Genomic DNA, 25,047 nt, shown 5'->3' with positions numbered 1-25,047 from the left:
CAAGTTTTTTATGCTGGAAACAAACACAAATTTCAAGGTGAAAATTTACACTGAACAAGACAAACAATATTGACACAATTATTCTAGATATATACCTTGAGCTGGTGTAGCAGGTCTAGATATTGAAGGAGACATCTTTGATAGATCTCCCCATGGACTCTGTTGTTGCTGTTGTTGCTGTTGCTGCTGTGATAGGCTCTCATTGAAGGCCCGTTCAGCTTCTTGCTGTTTAGCCACTTGTTCCTCTGCTATTTTCTTGGCTCTACCTTCATACATTTGTTTCTCATCAAGACTTAAATTTCTCCACTAAAAGTTCAATACAGTAAAAAAAAATCATATAGCATGCACATTAGTAAATTTTCACATTAGGCAAAACATTTTCTTTTCTTTTTTTAATTCTCAAAAATTACTTTTATTGTTCAATTACTTTTGCCAAACACAAGTCAAGAATGATAACTTTGATATATTCTCCTGATTTTTTTTCTTTTATATCAACTAAGCTTCACTCTTTATGTTTAAGTTATCTTAAGGCTTCCAGAAACTTGCAACCTCAGGCCTGACACACTTTAAATAATCTGAAATAAGACCTTTTGCATTCCAAGAATTTTAACTGTTATCACTTACTGTTTTCATGTTAAATAATATGTTAAACTAAAGGACAGATCAAACATTCTTGAAAAATTATCTTTATTTATTTCATTTTCTTCTCTAAATCTAATTGCTTTTTTGTGTTTCTTCTTCTTTTTTTTAAACCTTTTTTTAGTATGACTTTGGATGATGAGTGGATGAATCAAATCAAAAGACTGGTTTATAAATAGTTAAAAGTGTTCTATAATTTCTCAAAATCTATACCTTTAATTTCCCACAGTAATTGCTACAATTTTTTGTTTAAAGATTTAAATTTATTTCTTTAACTATTACTTTAAATAAAAAAAAAAAAACGCAAAAAAACCCCAGGAAACTTCATGTTATTTTTTTCTCTGTCCATAGAGATATTATCATTTGCTCCATGTGGCGAACAAAAGTTATCAGTTTTTATAATATTTTGAATCAATAACTACTTATGTTAATTTTGCATTAACTAATATATCTTTTGAATGCCTATTTATGCATAACTTTTTTCCTTTCAAAATCAACTGTGGTTTTCTTTGTTGATGCATAACAACTTTTGATATAATCAGATAATGAATCCAGCTATCAACATTTTCTTTCCATTTCGATAAAATTAATTTTTACTTTGATATTTTATTATTGTAACTTATATCTCAATAATTTAACATGAAAAAGTTCTTTAACGCATTGCCTTGTAACTAAATATGTATAGAATATGTAACATGCATAAGCTAATATTAAAATGATGCTATCAAAAATGATGCTATCAAAAAATTAAAAATAATGAAATATTCAAAAATTACCATCCGACTTGCATGCTTCTGAGTTTTAGGAGTAGCACAATGGATTATAGTTTCTCAACTATTTTCTAATAAGGTGCATGATACCTTGTTTCTCAAAACTTTTTTTAATTGGTCATGCTTGTATTTAAGATTATTTTATTTAAAAAGAAATTGTACACATTACAGACTTTATATTATTTACTTTAATATAACAAATTTAAACCAAAAGTAATGTTTTAACTTAAGTTCCTTTGAAAGTACAGATCATAGTATTGTGAAAAATTACTTCATACATTTATGAATATATCTTGCAAAGGAGGTCAATAATGTTCGTTTATACAGGACATATAAGTTAGCACATTACACATTTACATCAATCTATTCTAGGTTAAAAACAAAAATCAAAATGCAGGGAATGTAAAAACACAAAATATTTTGGGTACTACTATACATATACAGTACACATTATACATCTACATGGACAAAACGTAACAACATGTCAGCACATCAACACATAAATAAATGTATGTGATACAACTTTCTCATTTAGAGGACACAAATATATAAGTAATATTATATACTTGGGACAAAAGAAATGATGCTCTTGTCAGGAACCTAGGGCCTCTTTCAGTCTTGTAGGTTTTTTTTAAAATTTGGATCATTTATATGGTATGGAGTTTAGTGTAATGTCAATTTTCTCTGAACTGGTACACATTTTTGTTTAAGGACCAGTTGAGGCATACCACAAGGAGCGGTATTTTCACACAGTGATGAAGACCCATTGGTGGCCTTGGGCTGATTTATGCTCTTTGGTTGGGATGTTTTTCTTTGACTCATTCCCTGTTTCCATTCTCAATTTTATTTAGATTCATCCAATGATATCTTCTGATCATACTTTTTGTGATGATGAGATTTGGGTTGATGACCAATAAACAAATGTCACTTGAAATGCCAATAAACCATTTGCATGCTCTCATTCAATAAGCTTCTAGAACTTTTACCCTTTTGCCAAAATATTGTGAAGGAAGTGAAAGAAACTGTAATTTAATTATACTCTCATGTCAAAAGTTCATTCAAATTATAAACAAAAGTTAAGACTTAAGTTAAGACCTAGCTAATTTCATAATTCTGGAAAAAAAGCATTCTTAAGCAGATATTGTTTAAATCATCTCCTGCATTGTTGTAATATTTGATTTTTAGTTTGTAACAAAATGGGATCTTAACTGACAACTTGACTTAAGAAATGCAGACAACACAATATTCACTTTACCTTAAACAAGTAACACAGTTTTGTTATCCCTTATTGATAAATCTCATTTATAAATAGTACCAGTTTTATATTAAATCAAAGAAATATGTAAGATTGGGAAATGATTACTATTGAAAATAAATACAAGTAACTTTCTGGAGGTTAAAGGTCAATTAAGACTTCCTTACTGATGTAAGACCATTTATCAAGTTATTTAGATATTTTTACCTTTTCTCCCACCATACGACTCATTTCACCAAAAGATATAGATTGATTTTTCTGTTGAGTCTGTCGGCGAAAGTCCTTTGAAAACAATATGTAACCGCTAGGTACTCGTGGCTTTCTATCCTACAAAATTTATATAAATCAAAACAAAATGCAACATAAAAATAATGTTACTAAGGTCCATTTAGGAAACATTCAAAATATGTAATAGTCACAGAGAATTTCTTAGTTTTACTTTTGTTTGCCTATATGGACCTTTGTCATGCATCATGCACAGTTAAACACGAGGCAACTTGGCTACATGCCACATTTTACCTTTGTCCCCACAATACGACTGATGTCCCCAAAGGAACAATCAGGATTATCATGCTGAATTTGTTTTCTAATTACTCCAGAATATACAATATATCCACTGATCTGTCTCCTCATTCCTGGTTTGGCCTAAAATATCAAAACTGCTATAATACTGAACATTTTTATTCCATTCTTTTTTAAATTATGAAAAAAATAATAAAAAAAAAATAATTTCCTATTTCCTTGAATTCAAGTGCCTTCACTGCACTTCTGTGAAAATACAAATCTATTTTGTAAACTCTAAAAATAGTGTTCAGGGATTAAAGTCCAGAAAAAGTTTAAATAGATAGTAAAGTAATAATAAATGAAAGTGTCTCATATAAAACTTTCAGTTGATATCAACAAATAATGCTCCTATTGGTTTACACCCAAAAGCATCCTATTAGCTGATTCTTTTGCAGACTTGGGTCAAATTTCATGAGAAAGTAATTAATTACTTGTCGATTACTGTTGCAATATAAACTGTATCATTCAATTGAAATGTGAACCAGCAAGAATGAGATTCCCTGTTCCCCATTACATGGAAAAAGGCAATGTAATTATTAACTTACAAGTACATTTAATTCAAAATATGCTCATATCCTTTGTTTTTTCTATTCACTTACACATAACATTAAATTAATCTACTTAGTGATCAATTCCATGCAATTACATTTACATTTGTAATTACCCCAGATCTGTTCTTTTGTACTACCTTTTTACTAGAAGATGACATTTGTTGTTTTTCTGGTTGTGGTGTAAACGATTCAAATACAGAACTTATACTGGTATCCATGGATCGACTGTCCTCATCGATGAACGACTCCTGCTCAACAAAAGAAGTGTTGGTATCTTCATTTACTTTCATCAACAAAGGAGAAGGCTCCTGAAAATCAAGACAAGCAGGTTAAAGCATAAGCTAGCAAACTTGGTGTTAGTGACAAAAAACAGTAACAACACAACACTTACAGAAAATGCATAATATCTAAAAAAAAACTTTACATATACACAAAGACTAACAGGATTGTCTAAAAAGCCTGAAAAAGGACATAAAGGCCTTGATGGTATCGCTTAGCTTGTGAGTTTGAATCCTGTACACGGCAGGTGAATTCGACTATAATCTTAATTGACACTTTTCCTACTTAAGGTCAGTAGTTTTCTCTGGGCACCTCAGATTCCTCCACCAATAAAACAATAAGTTTCCACTGCCACAAAATAGCCAATAATGCTGAAAGTGGCATTAAACATCAATCAATAAAAAAAAACAGGACAGGGAGTTCATTTTATGTTTACAGCTTATAAGCATTGGACTGTAATAAAACTCGACAACAGGTGTTGATCATAATTACTTAATCATCTAACAGAACTGAACTCATAAGCAAACATTTGGAAGAAACAAGAATATGTCCATAGTACACAGATGCCCCACTATTTTCTATGTTAAGTGGACCGTGAAATTGGGGTCAAAACTCTAATTTGGCATTAATATTAGAAAGATTATATCATAGGGAACATGTGTACTAAGTTTCAAGTTGATTGGACTTCAACTTCATCAACTTCACTTGATCGAAAACTTAAACCTTAGCTGGACAGATGAACAGACGAACGGACAAACGAACGAATGGACACACAGACCAGAAAACATAATGCCCCTTTACTATCATAGGTGGATTGTAGGTTGGGCATAAAAATTACAAATGAACTGCAATATGATAAGTTCCTCAAATTTTTCTCTGGCAACTGAGATAAATACATCAAAATTTCATGTGTACACTTAACACACAAGAATTCATGGAAAACATTGAAAAACTTTCTTTAAACTTGAAATGCATATCTGCCATATCTGGATAACAGATCTTTATGAGCAGTAACATAAAGCAAACAAAATCTTTTATGTGTGAAAAGTAACATCTTTATCCTGCCTCATTCTAATTGTGCAGTATGCCAGACTAAAAATACATGTACACATACAGTACTTTATGTACACATATTAGAACAAATTCAAATACTAGAAAACTGTCAAATCCCCAAGGATCAAGCAAGCATAAGGCAGTTTGAAAATTTAAAACCTTAATGATGAAAAAAAAGATACCAAATGTTTCTTTGCAACTGTCCTAAGTCAGGAACTTGATATTCAGTGGTTGCAGTTTGTTGATGTGGTTCATAAGTGTTTCTCTCTTTTTTTATATATAGATTAGACCGTTTTCCTTCATGCTTGTGTGGTTTTACACAAGTCATATTTTGGGCCCTTAATAGCTTGCTGTTTGGTGTGAGCCAAGGCTCTGTGTTGAAGACCCTACTTTGACCAATAATGGTTTACTTTTACAAATTGTGACTTAAATGGAGAGTTGCCTCATTGGCACTCATACCACATCTTCTTATATCTATCCTATACTCTCAATACCCTTATGTGTACATGATTATTTGTATCTATGAGATTACATATACCTTTTTTCAATGCCATCCCTTCAATAAAATGAATGGATTAGGTTGTACCATTAATAAAAAAACAACATTAATAATTGGCAATGTCCAAATATCTTAAGAAAGCAATGTACTACTATGGATTTATTTATTTTTCGTGAGTACCAATATTTGGTGGATTGAGTAAATCTTGCAATTTTGTGGGTATAAGATTTCTTCAATTTTGCCAATGTCTGTGTATAAGGCAAAAGAAAATCTGTAACCAACAAATAATAATGAATCCACTGTAAAAGAACTTAATATCATACCTTCTTTCTATGTAAACAAATAATGTCTTATTAACAAATACAAATGTTATCAACATCATGCTTATAACAAAATAAATGACTAACTAAACATAGAAATATAAAGGACTGTACAGATGAGTAAAGAAACATAAAGCTAATAATGGCAAAATAAAGCAAGAATGATCAAGAGCCATTACAGAAATATTTTTTCAAACTTTGTAAAGCTTTTAAATGTTGATCTCTTTTTATTCACTAAATTGGTATTTTTTTGTAATATTATGTAGGTTAAAGGGTCAAAACAGTTACAAAAGGTTTTATTTTTAATGTAATGTAAAGAACTTTTCAAATATGACACTCTTTCTCAATGTTTCTCAATGTTGTATTTTTTTTTCAGTTGAATATTTTTTTTAAAGGAAAAAAGAAAAAAAAATGACAAATAGCAGCTCAAGTGTTTTATGTTGATGATCTGTAATAACTCTAATACATAAACAATGAGAAAGCAACAGACAGATCCCTACTGTAGTTTTGATTCCATAAAGTTGACTAGAATTTATCTGGAAATACACATGCAAGAATGTACATTGTCAATAACTAACTAGGTATATGTTTATAGAGATATGAAACTGAATATAAGGTGTTTTATAAATACCGCATTCCTTATAAATAAGAAAGTCCCTTCTAACGTTTTATTTTCAATTCATGTACAGGTACAGGCACCCGAAAAACATGTAATTCCAATTTTTACAAAATTTTCCCATATAATTAGTGCTAACTGTGTTGATTTTAATTTTTAAAACCACCTCTATTGAGAGTTTTCATTTAATTCACAACTTCTCACTGATGAAGCTAGACAATATTTCTGTTGAACTTACAGTTAAAGTCATCTACAAATTTTTTTACTACCATTTTTCATAAACCTAATTTTGAAAAGCATCAATACATTATAGTGATTTCAGTATGCCTTTTAAATGCCATGATATTTTCTGAATGGAACAGGTATTGTAGGTTTTTACATTCAATTTCCTCAAAAATAAACTTCCCTAAACAAAATTCAATTCATTTATTGTAGAAGACATATTAAGATCTTTAAAAGTTAGTTCTCGAACTGTTGGCATTAATCTATTATTGTAGTACTGAGATCAAGATTATAATTTACTTGGATCCTAACATATTACAATTAGTGCCTATATATGTTGTCTATTTACATTCAATTATACGAGAGTGCACTGTATATAATTATATATTATAGACCTGAATGAGCCTCATTTACTACAAATCTATTCAATTGTTTTGAAAGACATCTTTAAACACGGCAAACTACTATCAGCAAGTGCCTCTTTTAATTCCGAAATATGATGGTATTTGCAGGTTGTTAAATCTTTTAAGCATTTTCCAATCTTACAAGTGTTTTAATGACCCTCTTAACCCTTGCATTTTCTTGAAACTGTGTACATTTTTTATTTCCTATTCAAAATTTAACACAAAATTTAAACATTTTTAAAGTCTGAAATTTTCAATGGAAAACACTTTTTATATCTAATCATCAGAAAAGTCAACAGTTTATGGTAGGGGTACTAAATGAAGTGATTTAAAACTGTACAATCATGTGGCAGTGAACAAACACCTTTAACTTTTAAATTTGGTAAGTTGCTTTTAATCCATGCAAACTATCTTTACATTTCTGCACATTTATAATGTCACACTTAAAATAATCTGAGGTCACACAAACACTAAGAAAAGCATTTCTATTTGATGTAATCGTATTACCGTTACAAAATTAGTTAGAACCCCTCCAAATACCACTACATTTATTGCAGCAATCTTAAAATAAGTGTTCTGAAAAATAAAATTCTGGAGAAAAAAAACAACAGCATTATATTGGAAATAAATTTTCTTTTTGTTAATGTGACCTTAACCTTAAAGTTCTTATAAAACTTACCTTTTGTAGAGTTAGAGGTTTTTTGAAGAAGTAAAGTTCATCATCTGTAACCAATGGTGACAGGGTGTATTTCTGGAAAATTACATTCATAGGTAATTGAATCATTTCAAAGTACAGAATAACTTGAAAACTGATATGTCACAAGAGCTCTGCTTGTGAATACATGATCTGAGGGAAAAACCATTCTATTAAAGGTAAATGAAATTTCTGCAAAGACACTTGTTTACCAGAATAAAATATTATGTACAATTTCAATTTAATCCAAAGAATACTGTCTTTATGATTTCTGTGAAAAAGCTTGGATATCTGTGTGCATTCTATATGATTGCAAAAATTAGCGCAGTTCACAACTGTGAAATTTTTTCCACTTTTACAGTGTATTCATTAACCATTTTGGATAAGGTGTAAATAAGAAGCTATTTAGTCTGTTTTTTTTTTATTAACGAAAATAATCTATAAGAAGCTATTTAGTCTTTTTTTATTAACAAAAATAATCTATCTACCAGAACCTGAATTCATTGTAACTTATCATTATCAATCGGCATATGAACAATGAACATGTTATTACATATTTAAACACAGGCACAATTCTTTATAAAAATACTTTTACGACCATATACCTTTAATCCTTTTCCTAATTTTTTGATAGTTTTTTCTTGTTCTTGATATTTGGACTCACAAACATATACATCATCTTCTGGTATATCTCCTATACGACCTGAAATATAAAATAATACAATGATTAATACCCATTACTTCTGGTATATCTCCTATATGACCTGAAATATAAAACAATACAATGGTAAAAGCCCATTACTTCTGGTATATCTCCTATACGACCTGAAATATAAAACAATACAATGGTAAAAGCCCATTACTTCTGGTATATCTCCTATACGACCTGAAATATAAAACAATACAATGGTAAAAGCCCATTACTTCTGGTATATCTCCTATACGACCTGAAATATAAAACAATAAAATGATTAATACCCATTACTTCTGGTATATCTCCTATACGACCTGAAATATAAAACAATACAATGGTAAAAGCCCATTACTTCTGGTATATCTCCTATACGACCTGAAATATAAAACAATACAATGGTAAAAGCCCATTACTTCTGGTATATCTCCTATACGACCTGAAATATAAAACAATACAATGGTAAAAGCCCATTACTTCTGGTATATCTTTTATACGACCTGCAATATAAAACAATACAATGATTAATACCCATTACTTCTGGTATATCTCCTATACGACCTGAAATATAAAACAATACAATGGTAAAAGCCCATTACTTCTGGTATATCTTTTATACGACCTGCAATATAAAACAATACAATGATTAATACCCATTACTTCTGGTATATCTCCTATACGACCTGAAATATAAAACAATACAATGGTAAAAGCCCATTACTTCTGGTATATCTCCTATACGACCTGAAATATAAAACAATACAATGGTAAAAGCCCATTACTTCTGGTATGTCTCCTATACGACCTGAAATATAAAACAATACAATGGTAAAAGCCCATTACTCATTGAATCTACTGAGAATATGTGTCCATCACATTTCCATGTTAAGGTTACTTTGAAATCACTAGAAAATGTACACAAAATCACAGTACAATTGGGCAAGTGTCGCAGGGAGTACTGGGACTGAACATGCTTGAAACCATATATTAAGACACAGATAGATAATGGTCTCCAAATTGGGTTATTTTCTCAAAAGTTGGCATTTTTTGTGGAAAAAAGATGTTTCAAAACAAATTTAGGAAGTACAAAACACAACATTTATAAGCCATATCACAAATATTTCAGATTTTGTACGGTTTCAGAGAAGTTGAGGCTCAATGAAATTGGTCTCTTTCTATAGAATGTTCAAACCTTAATTTGTCAGATATCTAAAACGTTTACATTAAAATAAGCAGGTGATCTAAGCTTTAATTTGATGTACCCACAACTTCATGTACCTTAAAACTAAATCTTTAACATGATACAGGAAAGAGGGATGAAACAAACACTCAGACAAGATAATGCCCTCCTTCTTTTGTAGGCGGGGCATAAAATATGTAAAACAATTACTTTATTGAAGACAGATGGGGTGTTCTATTATTAGTCTTTTTTGGTTGGCAGAAATGATCATCATTTAATTATTAAAACAATATACTCCAACAATAATTGCGGCCAAGATTGGTTTTAAGTTCCAGTAGTTTCAGAGAAGACTTTTCATAAAGATATCAACTACAACAGAAACATGGATGCCAGGTGATTGCAATAGGTCACACTGGCCCTTTGGAACAAGTCAGCTAAATACTGTTATAAATAACTTACTGGTGTAGTAATCCTTGATGTGAAGAACAGAACATTTCCCTTCAATGTTATTCATTGATAATGTTTCTTCTGTTGTGGTCAAGAAAATTTCCTTCTTGTAAAACAGACGAGTTGGTGAATGTTCAATATCAACAGGAAATACAAAACAGGTACTGTTTATAATGGGTTCCCCACTGTAAAAAATAATGTTGAGTAAGACTTGCTTAAAAATTCATCAGTATTTCAAATCATATTATACAAATCATGAAAGGAAAGTGGCAGTATTTTTGAATGAATTTACAAATAACTCTTTGATATATTAGAATGTTGCTCTGGCTTACTTTCATTTTTTTGTCAATTACATACAAACAGGGGAAATATACAATATTTTTTAAATATTTGTGATGGCTCTTATTTGAGTCTCCTTATTTTTTTCAAATGGTAAATGATGATTATTAAATTTCATAAATTTGTCAGCTTACAAAGCAATATCATTTCACAAGATAAGAACAAAAAGTAAACTATCCTAAGGAGTTGTCTAATGATTATTTAACTTACACTTGATTGGACCAAATCTTATCAATTCTACTAATAACAGGTCTGTCTTTGGCTGATCTAGCATAAACACAATCACCAATTTTAAATGAACCAGCTTTACAGGTCAACTGTTCAAAATAGGTCAAACCTTCTTCCCCTACTATATTTTCTATACGAACATCCTGCAGTAAAAAAATAAATTGGTTGTCCTATGCTACTGTGCTACATTTTTGTTTTTCATTCATTATTTTGTACATAAATTAGGCCATTAGTTTTCTCGTTACATTTTAGGGCCTTTGATAGCTGACAATAACTTTCCTCATTGTTGAAGGCCGTATTGTGACCTACTGTTGTTAATTTATGTTTCTTTTGGTCTCTTGTGAAGAGTCGTCTTATTGGCAATCATACAATATTTTTTTTTGTATTGTCAACATATACTTCACATGTCCAAGACTTATAAAATAAATTAAAAAAGGTTGGAATGCATTAAGGATGTATTCTTCTGACTTTTAAGTCTCGTTCAGTCTCGTTGAAATCTCGTTCTTGAATTATTTCCAAAACATGTGATAGAAGTGGAATATATCAATGAATTTTAAAAATGTTGTAATCAAATATAACTCTGTGAAAAAATTGTGTATTTACAATGAATGGTTTTTGCGTAATCCAGTTTTCAAATTTTACGACCAATCCAGTCAGTATTTTTAGCCACAATTTTGAGAAAATGGGTGAGGGATACAAAAAATGATTTTACAAGAATCATGTACATCCCATATCATTTTGGTCTTTTCAAATTTCTTAGATATGTCTTTTTTCGTTCATTTATAACAAAAAAGTTTAAATAATATGCATTTTGTTCTTAAAACTGAGAAAAAATCACAAAAATACAAAATTGACAGCTTGGTAAATTTTACACAAAAAAAGCGTCAAAATATGATAAAACTTTCTTATATTAACACCTACCTATAGTTTTTGTAAGTAAAATTTATTCAGATTGGTCCACTTCATCTTTATAGAAAGTATGAGAAAAAGTTTAATTGCAGAACTGTGATTTTTTTCATGATAATAGCCCAAAAATAGGTAAAAATCGATGAAAAATGGGAAAATCAGCAAAATTGGGCATTTTCAAAGGGCCGTAGCAAAAAAAGAAGTGCACCACCATATGATTTTTTCTTCACCAATTATTTTGTTACAGTCTTATAAACCAAAAAATCAGGTTAAGAAAAAAAGTTTGATTCTAGAAATTTTTGGCTCCTCAGAGGTGTACATCCTTAAGTAAATTGACCATTTGATGTTTGACATAGAAAAATTGCAGATGAATTTGGCTATTTAGTTTAGGTTCCCTTTTTGTCATACAGCTCTATGTATATATACATTTTCACTTTCAAATATTTGGTTTTGAGTGTTCCTGATGAATATAAATCCAGAACAGTACTTTAGACACACACACTTATCTATTAATATTTTTATTTAATTTTGAATATTAAGACATGCTGAATAAAACTATAACATAACCAAAACAAACAGCAATGGACATAAAAATATAAATTGTAATTTTCATTTAAACCTTAAATATTCAGATATGCTCAATAAATCATATAATACCCCCCCCCCCCCCCTTTTAACAAGTATCCTACAGAAATATACCTACCAGTCTGATTTTATCCAGGACACTATTGTCTCCATCATCAGCTTCATCTTTCTCCTTGTCTACAAATACAGAGGCTACTCTGATAGGTACTAGGGGAACCTCCCTAGGTATTAATATCACTTGGTCATTCCTTGGTACTGGCCAAATCTACAAGTAAATGTACTGAAATAAGTAAAAAGTGACAACAGTGGCAGGTTATAGAGATATTTATAGATTAATGATATTTATCTAAATGAGATTGATTTTCCTCTCTTGAGTCGGTACAGGGAAAAGCAATCAAGTTGAGATGGTTAATGATAATCTTTTTATCGCTATTTTGCGTATGACGACGTTCAAGTTTAGATTGACAATGGCATGTGCACCCTTAGTTTCTAGTGATAATTTTTATATCACTCTACTGTGCCAAGAAAGGAAATTATCAGTCAGTAAGATTAAAGGAAAATTTCATAGAATAGGAATAATTCTTATTATTGATATTTTTAAACTGAAAATAGTAATATAAAAAAAATTATCATTCATAGGAATTATCCTGTAGTGAAACTGTTTGAAGGCTTTTAATTTGACTTCTACCTTAATCTTTTTAAAACCTCTGAGTCTGGACGAGTATCTTGATTCACACACATATACATCTTTATCTGAAAATCCCTGAAAATATAGGTATAGTATATAATGTCTAGGTGGTTTAGTTTTATTTCTTATTCTTCTTTTCACCATTATCATTCGAACAACCCTTACAACAGGAATTAACCCTAAAATTTCTCACATGTTGCAATATTATATTTTTCAAAAGGAAAACTATCAAATGAGGTGAAAGTAGGGATAAAGTTATTGAGGTTATATTTGTTTATCTGTTGTAACCTCTGCCATTAAACGTAATGCCGATACCTCTTAAAAGTAACTTTTTGTAACTTTTGTTATAGATGATAAAATAATTAGTTTTTTTTTTTAGAAACATTTACTTTATACATGTATATGTAATTGTCTCTTGAAGATTACACACACAAACAAATGGCTGGTGTTATTTAAAAAGAAAATTTAAGATAACATATCATAGTATTGACTGACTTACCTCAGGTTTCATTTTGAAGTACTCCTTGACATGCATGACAAAACATCGACCTATGACCTGTGTTAATGGTACATTTGTGTACACATCACTTTTGAATACTTCCTGTAATAAGAACAACATGCATTGTACATTGACATTTTTTTAAAGTCTGATTTTGTCACTACACTTACCTAATTATTGAAAAAGAGAATTCACTTATGAAAAAGCAGTCTTGATTTAGGGTTCTTGTAATTGAGTTCCATACAGTCAGGTGGTTAAATTAATATAGTAATATAAGTTTATTTCTTTGTAACTATATGCACACTTGAATCCAAATTTGTATCAAACATCATTAATTTAACTGTCAAAGTATTTTTTTTATGAATGGTACTTTTAATGAGAAAAAGTTTGTTTTATAAATTCTTAGCTTAATTGTTTTACTTTAGTATATTTATCAATAAACCGTCTGAAATTGTTGCAAATTAAAATAAAAACATTTAGCAAAATATCTAATACATCAGAGTCAATGCCTAGTACATATATGACCATTTATCAGTCCATATAAGCAAGATAAACCATAACTCAGCTTACCATATAATTCCTAAAAGCTAGATGTTAGTAACAAATTAGTCACATGACTACTTTTAACATTAGATATTACAGGTAAATGCTGGACAAATATTTGTTAATAAACTTGCATGGAATGTCTTTATATGCCTTTGACTTATTGTATCATCATCTAATGTCACAGTAAATGAATCTGGTAATGATACTTTATAATCAAAGAAAATGTCTATAAGAACAAGTCATACTAACCTTCTCTAGAAATTTTCTGGTAGCAGAATGAAAGGTTTCATTTGGACGATAAAACCAGAAGCCATACAATGTTTGTACACCAGCACTGTCCACAAATAATTTCTCAATACACAGAATATGTGGTTCCTGGCCTTCTTCTCTGAAAAACATATGGTATGCATGAGATCAGAGCTAAATTCATGACAATTGTTTACAGTATGGAGACTGATCTGAAGAAAAAAGCTTGGTACATTTGAGTTTGGAAAAAACATTAAAAAAACTAAGGCAAAAGATATTTTTCACTAAGTTACAACTGAAAATTCAAATAAAAAATATTTTTTAAAACAGTATATGAATAGCTATAAAATTCAAAAAACAAAACTATTATTAGTAATCAAAGGTTTACTCTGATCTGAATATAAATATTAAATATTCTTTTCTTTTTTAAACTTGTCTTTTAATTATTCAAATGAATACAAAACAAGAGGCTCCCGATAGCCTGAATCGCTCACCTAACAAACAATAACTTGTATTGATGATCATTTTAATTGTTTAAAGTTTCAATCTCTAGTTTTTAATATAATAGCCAAAAAGTCAAAAAAGGTTCAACTATCCATTAGAGGGCAATAGTTCCTACTGTTCAGGTCAAACAGACCATACTGAGAAGGTAGATCACTAAATTTTGGACACTTTAGCCAAATCTGATTACCATTATTTCTACCTGTTTTCCAGATACCATAAATTAGGATATTTTGGTAGTAGTAATATTTTAGTTTATTTGGTGCCTCAGATGAAAGTGCAAATATTAAATACACAAAAATAAAAGATAAGTTGAGACGTGATTTTCAAAATCAGGAGTGGAACATCATGGGCAATGATGTTCATTTATTAATAAAATGAGCCAAAACATATATATATGTATATAATTCAATTTGATGAGTGAAAATAAAACACTTATTATATAATTAGTAGGATCAACACATCAAATCAAAAGTTAAATTATCCCTTTTAAATGATTAGAAAATAAAAAAAAATTATCATTACAACTTTTGCGTAATTTAAATAGAGGTAAAAAAATCTCTACCTGCAGTTCTATTTCAATCATCATGTCATTGAAAGAAACAAATTTCGATGATTTACAACTTGTACAAAATTTGTTTTTGAAAAACATGGGTGATTCAATAACCTGTGATTTTAGTATTTGAATCATTTTTCAACCGTATTCTAATTCAGTTAGACTTTTGATATCTTTAGAGCAAAATTTTTCCCCAAATACTGCCAATTTGATTTGAACATTATTATTTAAGACAATTTAACACCTATTAATACACATTAATATTGGGGGTCATGGGGGCCCAGGCCCCCCACTTTTGTGGGAAACATTTGTTTGATATATAGGGAATCACTGAAGCATGACTGGAGCCCTCCCCCTTTTATGTCAGTCAGCGGGCCCGTGACCCCCTTATGAAAAGTCATGGATCCGCCACTAATACAATATAGTGTCATTTCACTAATTATCCTGTGTAAAACATAATTTTTTTAATTCATTTTTAAAAAAAATAAGAAATGTAGGCTCATAAGAGCCTGATTCGCTCACCTACCAATATTTTGCTATTTTAAACTTCTACTTATCTATTATAGGTTTCGAGGTGAAAGGGAAAAAAATCCAAAATTAGTCAATAGGATTTTGTCTAGAAACAATATCTTTTATACCATAAGGAGTAATCGGATAACTTTGGTTGAAATTGCAAGATAGATTTTGACATTCTGACCATTTTAATCCTGTTAGATTTTCTTTTTCTTCTACATGTATATGAGAAAAGTAATGCATTTGGCCTGATGTTCTATTTTTAGCCTTTGCCGCCAGGAAATGTTGACTGACCGGAATAAACAACACAAACGTTAATCAGTAGATTTATAGAAGATCTTTAATAAAGTTTAAGACGACAGACAAAGATGGATGCCAAGTGATAACAGTATATAGGACTCCTGTTAAGGAGACCCCAAAATCTGATTAAAACACTATCTAAGTTAAAAGAATATATCCTCCACCAGTGTTAATAAATAGGACAAGATTGCAGGTATTTTTCTGATTAGCATATATGTAAACTCTTTTAATTCAAAGGAGCTCACACATTGCAATTAGCTGCTTACTAAATATTAAATCATTATGTTTAATAACCGTGAAGAAAGTGTGACAAAAATGTTTAATTTCAATCAATATATTGAAAATTCAAAGTATTGACATATCTGACAGTTTCTAAAGAAGGCTCACTCATTACAACTTATGACTTTCAAGCTGCTGATTAAATATGAATAGATAAGTGTGACCATAATAACTAATTGACGAACAGACCTAAGAAACTAATATGAACAAACTGAAGAATAAGTAGAATGCATAATAACACTATCTATATTTCTCAGATCCTAGAAAAATTAAAATGGCCAGGGAACTTTTAAAAAGCAATGCTTGATTCATATGTATGTTTAAATGCAAGTAGTTAGAAAATCAACTCTTACTTAGAATATCTATCTAGAAACACAAAGTTATTACAACTCAATTTGATCTGCAAAACTGAAACTTGCAGACTGACAGGAAAAGTTAATACATGAAGTACTAGAACTGTCATAATAATAGTTTTGTGCAATATTGTGAACACTTTAAGGTCAAATTTATGTTTTTTATATCTTTACATAAAAATAATAGATTAATAAATATGCTATGAAATAATTACTCTTCAAGCGATAAATTTTATTATAATATAATGACCTGTATTTTTTTCATACTGCAGGATATGACCTGCATTTTCACATTCAGAGGTTAATAGATACATCTGATATGGCAAAAAATTTAAACCTGGATTGACTCAAAGAGCCAAAATTTGACACAGAACATTTGAAAAACACCAAAATATCCTAATTTGTAGTATCAAGTGATTACTGGTATTTAACCCTTATTTCCTTTTTTAGCCATAATGGTCACGTTGACAGATATGGAATCATCAGACACATTGTTTAAACCAAATACACTTAGAATAATAGTAGCTATCTTAATTTATTCACCGAGTAGTCATGTAGTTTCTAACCGACAACAGATACCAAGTGATGGCAACAGCTCTCTCTGGCCCTCTCGGCCAGAAAATATAATAAACACCATGCAAATTATGAAATAATAAAGCCTTGGGACTTACCTGTATATACTTGTAGATTTTCTCTTCAAACCAGATCTATCCAAACATTAAAATCCTTTTATAATCCAATGAATGGCCAAAATCAGTGGCCAAAATTATGAACTTTAATACAGCTAACCCAAAAAATGATGTTATAGTGAAAAGAACTAATAGTTTTAGAGATTTCTGAAAATTTTACTTGTTAAGCTTCTATTCTAAAAAAATATCTAGGTATCTTAAAATATGAGCATCATCACATTTCAATTCACAACTGTTGTTTTTTTTTTAAATTCTGAAGGAATTACTTCCCCAACTAATTTTTTTTCATTTTATTTTTGTCCTTACCTTGGTTCAATGTAAACTGTATCACCAATATGAAATGTTTGCTCTTTGTACTTGAAAAAATCTTCACTACTGACCTATATAACATAAAATATAAGTCATATTATTTACATGCATTCATATCTAACATGGTAGTTGTGATCATCAACCAGAATTCCTAAAGGGGGCAAAAGTTATATAATTATTTCAGAAAATATTGAACTATAAGGTCAATTGAAAGTTTCTAAACTATTGTATTGGTTTAGCAATTATGTTATAAACTGTATATAAAAAAGGGATAACAACTGTTTCAATTCCTCATCAGTCAAACTTTTTTTTGTAGCACTGCAGCCATTTTCAATGGTAATTAAAGGTCATCAATCTTTTTGGCTGGGATCCTTATATTTGTTTTTAAAATTTTTATGAATGATTTGTCAAAGTCATCATTTTATTGAACAGTGGTAGCCATGTTTAATGGCCATTCATAACATCACCACAACTGTCAACAGAGATAATATTCCAAAATTTTAAGAATTATCATAGGTTCCAAAGGAATAGATTTAAAAGATTATTCCTAATGAATTAGAATCAAACATTACTGCATTTTGAAGTTGTCTTTCTTCTGATTCTCTTTTAGCCTTTTCTGTTCCTTCTTTCTCTAGAAGCATTTTCCTGTTTCTTTCAGCATCCAGGGCTGCCTGTAGGTGGCGCTCTGTGTAACTTAAAGCTGGAGTCAACAAGATCTCTCCATTCTTACATATCTCATCTCTTTTCTTTATAAAGAAATGCTGCATTTCCACTGCATCTTCATAAAGCTAAACAAATAAAACCATCAAACAATACAAAATTATCAACAGCAGATATGTGTATATGCATATTTACATTTTCTTTGTTTATTTGTGCTTTAAGCCAATATGATTTTTATAATATTTTTCTAATGTTGTGTCCTCAATAAGGGGACGGTTGAGCCCTCACAAACATGTTTGGCTAACCCATATTGATTGTCTTGAGTCAAGGGCCTGTAATTCAGTGGTTATTGTAAGTTGCTGTCTACCATATTTTTGTTTGTTTGCTGTATAAGCATAGATTGGCTTCTTTTTATTTTGTCATTTTGTCATGATGGGACTCTTTATAGCTTTTAATATCTAGTATGGGTTTTTATTTTGACTTATCCTACAAAATGTAAAATTAACCTCTATTGTTACCAGGCATATTATCAAAACTTCACATGCATTTGCTGTCATGTTCTGTATAAAAATTCAATGTTGTATAACAGTAATAATATGGAAAATATCTTAAAACATTGGGTGTCCATAGTTACAATGCCCATGTTAAGTGAACAGTGGAATCAAATTCCAAGACCTTTTTTTTTCAATATTCACAGCTCAAAAACAATAAGGGTATGTGGGGCATAACAATCACAAATGATCATAATCAGGGAAAAAATCCAAACAAATAGGATTGCCCCTTTAACCATGTACGAAAATATTTAGGAAATCATCCAAGTTGCAATTTTATACAAAATTTTACCTGTGAATCAGTTCTACAGAGTCGTCTGGCTCTCTCAAAGACTTGGAACATATCTTCCTGAAACTTGTCCATTCTTCTGTATCTTCCCTGTTGTAAAAAATTATCATTTAGAATATCATATTTCAATAATTATATAAAACAAGAACACTAATTCTTTAATCATGCAGATAATCATTATCCACTCTTCAGCATGTTGACATGAGTTTTTTAAATGACGGACTACAACAAATAAGTTATATTGCATAATATTATGACTTTTGCAATATCTAAATGCATATATGATAAAAGATTTATGATTAGTTTTTTAACTACTTTCCTTTCTATGAGTTTCTATGCTTTGAGAACCAATAAGTTGTATACTTGGTTAGTTCAGATCATATCAATGGATGGCCGAACACTATAACATTAGTAATACCTTCTAATCCACACAAAAGGATTAATTTCTTTTAATCTAACTTATGCAACAGAATACCTACCCTGTCAATGTTCCTTTTGATTTGATCAAATGATAATGGTTTCCTGTAAGTAGAAATAATTGTCAATACTAATAACAATGGTTGTTTGGACCAATCATAAGACACATATCTATAGAATTTAATAATTTATCAGAGAACTCCTATGAACAAAAATTCAAGTCAAAATTTTTAAAGTTTTTAAACCCATCATCCTTTATATTATATCAAATTACAAGTTTTATTTGCCTTGAATACAACCTAAATAACAAAAGTTACCCTTTCTTAAAATAGCTCTTTGGATAAAAATCTGTATATATTAAATTGATAAGAACTTAAGACAAGAGTGCACACACTGAAATGTCTCGCCTTCTAAACTAATCATCAATATTATGTGGATAGTCCTAAGTATTAAGCTAAGCTTTTTTACAACTGTCACATAAACTTAACATTAACCAAGATAACTAAACAAAGACCAATGAACCTTGAAAATGAGGTCAAGGTCAGATGAACCATGCCAGGCAGACATTTACAGCTAACAATGCTTCTATACATCATATTATATAGTTGACCCATTACTTCTAGTTACCCAAAACGCAAAAACTTATCACTGTGCAATGAACCTTGAAAATGAGGTCATAGTCAAATAAAACCTGCGTGACTGACTTGAAGATCATAAAATATTTCCATACACCAAATATAGTTGACCTATGGCATATAGTATTAGATAAAAAGACCAAACCTCAAAAACTTTACTTTGACCACTGAACCATGAAAATGAGGTCAAGGTCACATGGCATCTGCCCGCTAGACATGTACACCTTACAATCATTCCATACAACAAATATAGTAGACCTATTGCATATAGTATGAGAAAAACAGACCAAAACACAAAAATTTAACTATAACCACTGAACCATGAAAATGAGGTCAAGGTCAGATGACTCCTGCCAGTTGGACATGTACACCTTACAGTCCTTCCATACACCAAATATACTAGCCCTATTGCTTATAGTATCTGAGATATGGACTTGACCACCAAAACTTAACCTGGTTCACTGATCCATGAAATGAGGTCGAGGTCAAGTGAAAACTGTCTGACAGACATGAGGACCTTGCAAGGTACGCACATATCAAATATAGTTATCCTATTACTGATAATAAGAGAGAATTCAACATTACAAAAAATTTGAACTTTTTTTTCAAGTGGTCACTGAACCATGAAAATGAGGTCAAGGACATTGGACATGTGACTGACGGAAAATTCGTAACATGAATAAAATTGAGAATGGAAATGGGGAATGTGCCAAAGAGACAACAACCCGACCATTGAAAAAAACAACAACAGAAGGTCACCAACAGGTCTTCAATGCAGCGAGAAATTCCCGCACCAGCAGGCGTCCTTCAGCTGGCCCCTAAACATATATATAAGTTCAGTGATATTGAACGCCATACTAATTTCCAAATTGTACACAAGAAACTAAAATTAAAATAATACAAGACTAACAAAGGCCAGAGGCTCCTGACTTGTGACAGGCGCAAAAAATGCGACGGGGTTAAACATGTTTGTGAGATCTCAACCCGCCCCTATACCTCTAGTCAATGTAGAAAAGTAAACGCATAACAATACACACATTAAAATTCAGTCCAAGAGAAGTCCGAGTCTGATGTCAGAAGATGTAACCAAAGAAAATAAACAAAATGACAATAATACATAAATAACAACAGACTACTAGCAGTTAACTGACATGCCAGCTCCAGACTTCAATTAAACTGACTGAAAGATTATGATTTCATCATATGAACACCAGGCACAATCCTTCCCGTTAGGGGTTTAGTATCATACCATCATAACATATATGAGAAGAACATAACCCGTGTCATGCCAACAACTGGTTTGTGAATAAATGTGTTTAGTTCCGATGCAAAGACCCTATAAGTTAATCAATATTAACGCCAAAATATGCAATCTTTAATGACCTGACAACAGTATCGTGACTATATCCCTTCTTAATAAGTCTATTCAAAGGTTTTGTTAGTTTTTGAGGTGAATACTGACACCTTTGTGCTTTATAAAGAATATTTCCATAAAAAATTGGATGTGAAATACCTGAACGTATAAGAAGTCTGCATGTTGAGCTATATTTACGAATGATGTCCTTATACTGATGATAAAATTTAGTAAATGTTTGAACTAGTTTGTGATATCGAAAACCCTGGTACAATAATTTTTTAGTAATACATAAATTTCTCTCGTTAAAATCTAAAACATTGTTACATACACGAGCGAAACGTACAAGTTGAGATATATAAACAATGAAGCATCTATATACAAAGTATGAAGCATCCAGGTCTTCCACCTTCTAAAATATAAAGCTTTTAAGAAGTGAGCTAACACCGCCGCCGCCGCCGCCGGATCACTATCCCTATGTCGAGCTTTGTTGCAGGCTCGACAAAAATAAGGACAAAACAATGTGGAGTTTTGAACAGCCAGCATGAAAATAAGGACAAAACAGACGGGTTTTTATGTGGTTTTTTTTTACAGTAGAATTTTGTTCTAGAAGCATTCACTTTTATATCTAAAGTATGCCAATTGATTAATATTGGAAAACACACAGAAATGATACAATTTAATATCTCGACTTACTCTGTAAGTTTAGATGTCTCTAAATCTTCCTCCGGGTCTCTCTCAGGTAACTCAGAGAATGAATCACTCAAACATCGTCCTTCTTCATCCTGTTATTGCAAATTAAAGTACAAATGTAAATAATGTCTAAATTCAAACATAATTTGAACATAAAGTTGTGTACATATATAAATTTATTTCTTGCAAATGCTCAGAATGTGTGTTTAATTTGTTATCACGTGTAGGGAAAGAGATAAGCTCTCTGCATCTTAAAGCCCTCTTTAAACAACTCTATGAGAAAGCTAGAGGTGGCCTGTTGCACAGCAAAATATCTCGTCATATTCAGCATGCCCCCAATATATAGTGGTAGTGCACAAATAATGCAATAATTGGTAAACCAGAAAGAAACTCATTCATTAACTTTTTATGATAGGGCTATATGTCAAGTTTTTAATTAATTGGTTCATATATTAGTTAGGAACATTTCCAAAATAAACTAGGGTTATACTCTTAGATATTGAGCAGTAGTCATATATGGCTATAGATTAATATATAAATGTAATTACCTGATAGTTATATGTAGATATAAACAGGTTGGTTGTGAGCTCCTGGATGATGTGTCTTACATCAGGTATTTCACATGATCCTTCCTCTGTCAACTCCATCTTCTTCTCCAGACATACTCTTTGTAAAGTCAATGCATCCTATAATTAAATTGGACAGACAACTTGTTTTATAATGTATATCAATTTGATGCTATTACACTTGTTTGCTTTGATGAAGAAAAGTAAATACACTGTAATTATAACAATTGCCAAATTGTTTGAATTGATTGTCAGTATCAAAGACCTTTTCATAATAAAAATGATATCTGTAGATGCTGTGTATTGTATTATTGCTGATTTGCTGTTGCATTGAGTTACATCCCCTTTTTGTATTATCTTGTAAATGAATGAATCAGTATAATTATGTTGTTGCTAGGCTACTGTATCACTAACAGATACCAACATCACCTATTTTGTATTATCTTATCAATTTCCTTCCAACATCACCTATTTTGTATAATCTTATCAATCTCCTTCCAACATCACCTATTTTGTATAATCTTATCAATCTCCTTCCAACATCACCTATTTTGTATAATCTTATCAATCTCCTTCCAACATCACCTATTTTGTATAATCTTATCAATCTCCTTCCAACATCACCTATTTTGTATAATCTTATCAATCTCCTTCCAACATCACCTATTTTGTATAATCTTATCAATCTCCTTCCAACATCACCTATTTTGTATAATCTTATCAATCTCCTTCCAACATCACCTATTTTATATAATCTTATCCATCTCCTTTTATCTATTACCTTGTAAATGAGGGAAATCCAGTTCATCGTATTGTATTGGGCACTGCCCTACATCCCCATTGTCATTTTAACTTGTAAATGAGTAAATCTGGTTCATTGTATTACTAGGGTACTGCCTTATATTTCCTTTTTTGTATTACCTTGTAAATAAGTGAATCAGGTTCATTGTATTTAGAAGCATTATCAAACATCTGTACAAAGTCAGCAACCATATCTTCTACTGATTCATACTGATTTAACAATAACTTCTGTTGTATCCTCTGCATATCTATTGGCTTCTTAATAATCTCAAAATAGTCTGGATATTCCTACAAACAACAGGAAACAATAACAGTAAGTAATGAGTTATAACATTTTGCTTTGTTTCTTCTATCCAACTCCCAGTACTTTTGTAATGATTTATTTTTCTTCTGTTGGTTAGGAATATTGTCAATAATCGTCTCACACTTTTCAGATGCATCTTAAGGAACAAATAAATGAATATAAACATTTCTATGCTCAAAGAGATAAGATTAGAAGTCTAGTTTTCTCTTTGTGGTAATTTTATTTTTTTAATTCATTTACATCAGATATCTATTCTTTTACCGGTAATTATTTTTTGTTATATAAGAGGCAGTTTAAGGAATGTCATGGAAAATATTCTTACACTTTTCAGAGGCAGTTTAAAGAAAGACATGGGCAATGTACTTACACTTTTCAGTGGAATTTTTAGGAATGACATGGGCAATGTACATACACTTTTCAGTGGCAGTTTAAAAATGACATGGGCAATGTACTTACACTTTTCAGTGGTAGTTTAAGGAATGACATGGGCAATGTACTTACACTTTTCAGTGGTAGTTCAGGGGGTTCATTATCTTTCATGTTGACTGGTACTTTCCACGTTTCTAGGTGGTACTTTTCAATTTATTCCATGAATATCTTATACAAAAATTTCTACATTTAGGCTGTACTTGTCAATAGCATAGGAGGGTAAAAGTACCGGCACCGCCTCCTAATGAATGACCTGGGTATTTTTTGGAATGACATGGGCAATGTATTTACACTTTTCAGTGGTAGTTTAAGGAATGTCATGGAAAATATTCTTACACTTTTCAGAGGCAGTTTAAGGAATGTCATGAAAAATATTCTTACACTTTTCAGAGGCAGTTTAAGGGATGCCATGGAAAATATTCTTACACTTTTTAGTGGCAGTTTAAAGAATGACACGGGCAATGTACTTACACTTAAGTGGAAGTTTAAGGAATGACATGGGCAATGTACTTACATTTTTCAGTGGTAGTTTAAGGAATGACATGGGTAATGTACTTACACTTTTCAGTGGTAGTTTAAGGGATGATATGGGCAATGTACTTACACGTTTCAGTGGTAGTTTAAGGA

General features: G+C 30.7%; 1 protein-coding gene across 13 annotated transcripts in view; it reads right to left on the bottom strand.

Moving 5' to 3' along the window:
• LOC143043917 (protein polybromo-1-like) overlaps positions 1-25,047 on the bottom strand; it is a 60,822-nt gene that overhangs the window by 5,697 nt on the left and 30,078 nt on the right. For 7 of the 13 annotated variants that reach the window (XM_076216053.1, XM_076216042.1, XM_076216046.1 and 4 more), the window contains 20 exons: positions 23,808-23,975; positions 22,869-23,006; positions 22,324-22,412; positions 19,701-19,743; positions 19,225-19,311; positions 18,294-18,509; positions 17,719-17,792; positions 17,395-17,430; positions 14,225-14,363; positions 13,430-13,531; positions 12,931-13,005; positions 12,361-12,507; positions 10,734-10,894; positions 10,197-10,369; positions 8,472-8,569; positions 7,852-7,923; positions 6,431-6,466; positions 3,893-4,087; positions 3,184-3,309; positions 96-306 (listed from right to left, as the gene is read on the bottom strand). In XM_076216053.1, coding sequence (XP_076072168.1) covers positions 96-306; positions 3,184-3,309; positions 3,893-4,087; positions 6,431-6,466; positions 7,852-7,923; positions 8,472-8,569; positions 10,197-10,369; positions 10,734-10,894; positions 12,361-12,507; positions 12,931-13,005; positions 13,430-13,531; positions 14,225-14,363; positions 17,395-17,430; positions 17,719-17,792; positions 18,294-18,509; positions 19,225-19,311; positions 19,701-19,743; positions 22,324-22,412; positions 22,869-23,006; positions 23,808-23,975 — 2,386 coding nt within the window. Of the gene's footprint in view, positions 1-95; positions 307-2,871; positions 2,992-3,183; positions 3,310-3,892; positions 4,088-6,430; positions 6,467-7,851; positions 7,924-8,471; positions 8,570-10,196; positions 10,370-10,733; positions 10,895-12,360; positions 12,508-12,930; positions 13,006-13,429; positions 13,532-14,224; positions 14,364-17,394; positions 17,431-17,718; positions 17,793-18,293; positions 18,510-19,224; positions 19,312-19,700; positions 19,744-22,323; positions 22,413-22,868; positions 23,007-23,807; positions 23,976-25,047 lie in introns of all 13 variants that reach the window. The other 6 variants (XM_076216047.1, XM_076216048.1, XM_076216049.1 and 3 more) reach the window with 6 other exon arrangements.

The sequence above is a fragment of the Mytilus galloprovincialis genome, chromosome 1 (genome assembly GCF_965363235.1).
Source record: "Mytilus galloprovincialis chromosome 1, xbMytGall1.hap1.1, whole genome shotgun sequence".
In the NCBI taxonomy this organism is placed as follows: domain Eukaryota; kingdom Metazoa; phylum Mollusca; class Bivalvia; order Mytilida; family Mytilidae; genus Mytilus; species Mytilus galloprovincialis.
The sequence above is the reverse complement of the archived record's forward strand: the minus strand, read 5'-3'. Positions and strand labels throughout refer to the sequence as shown.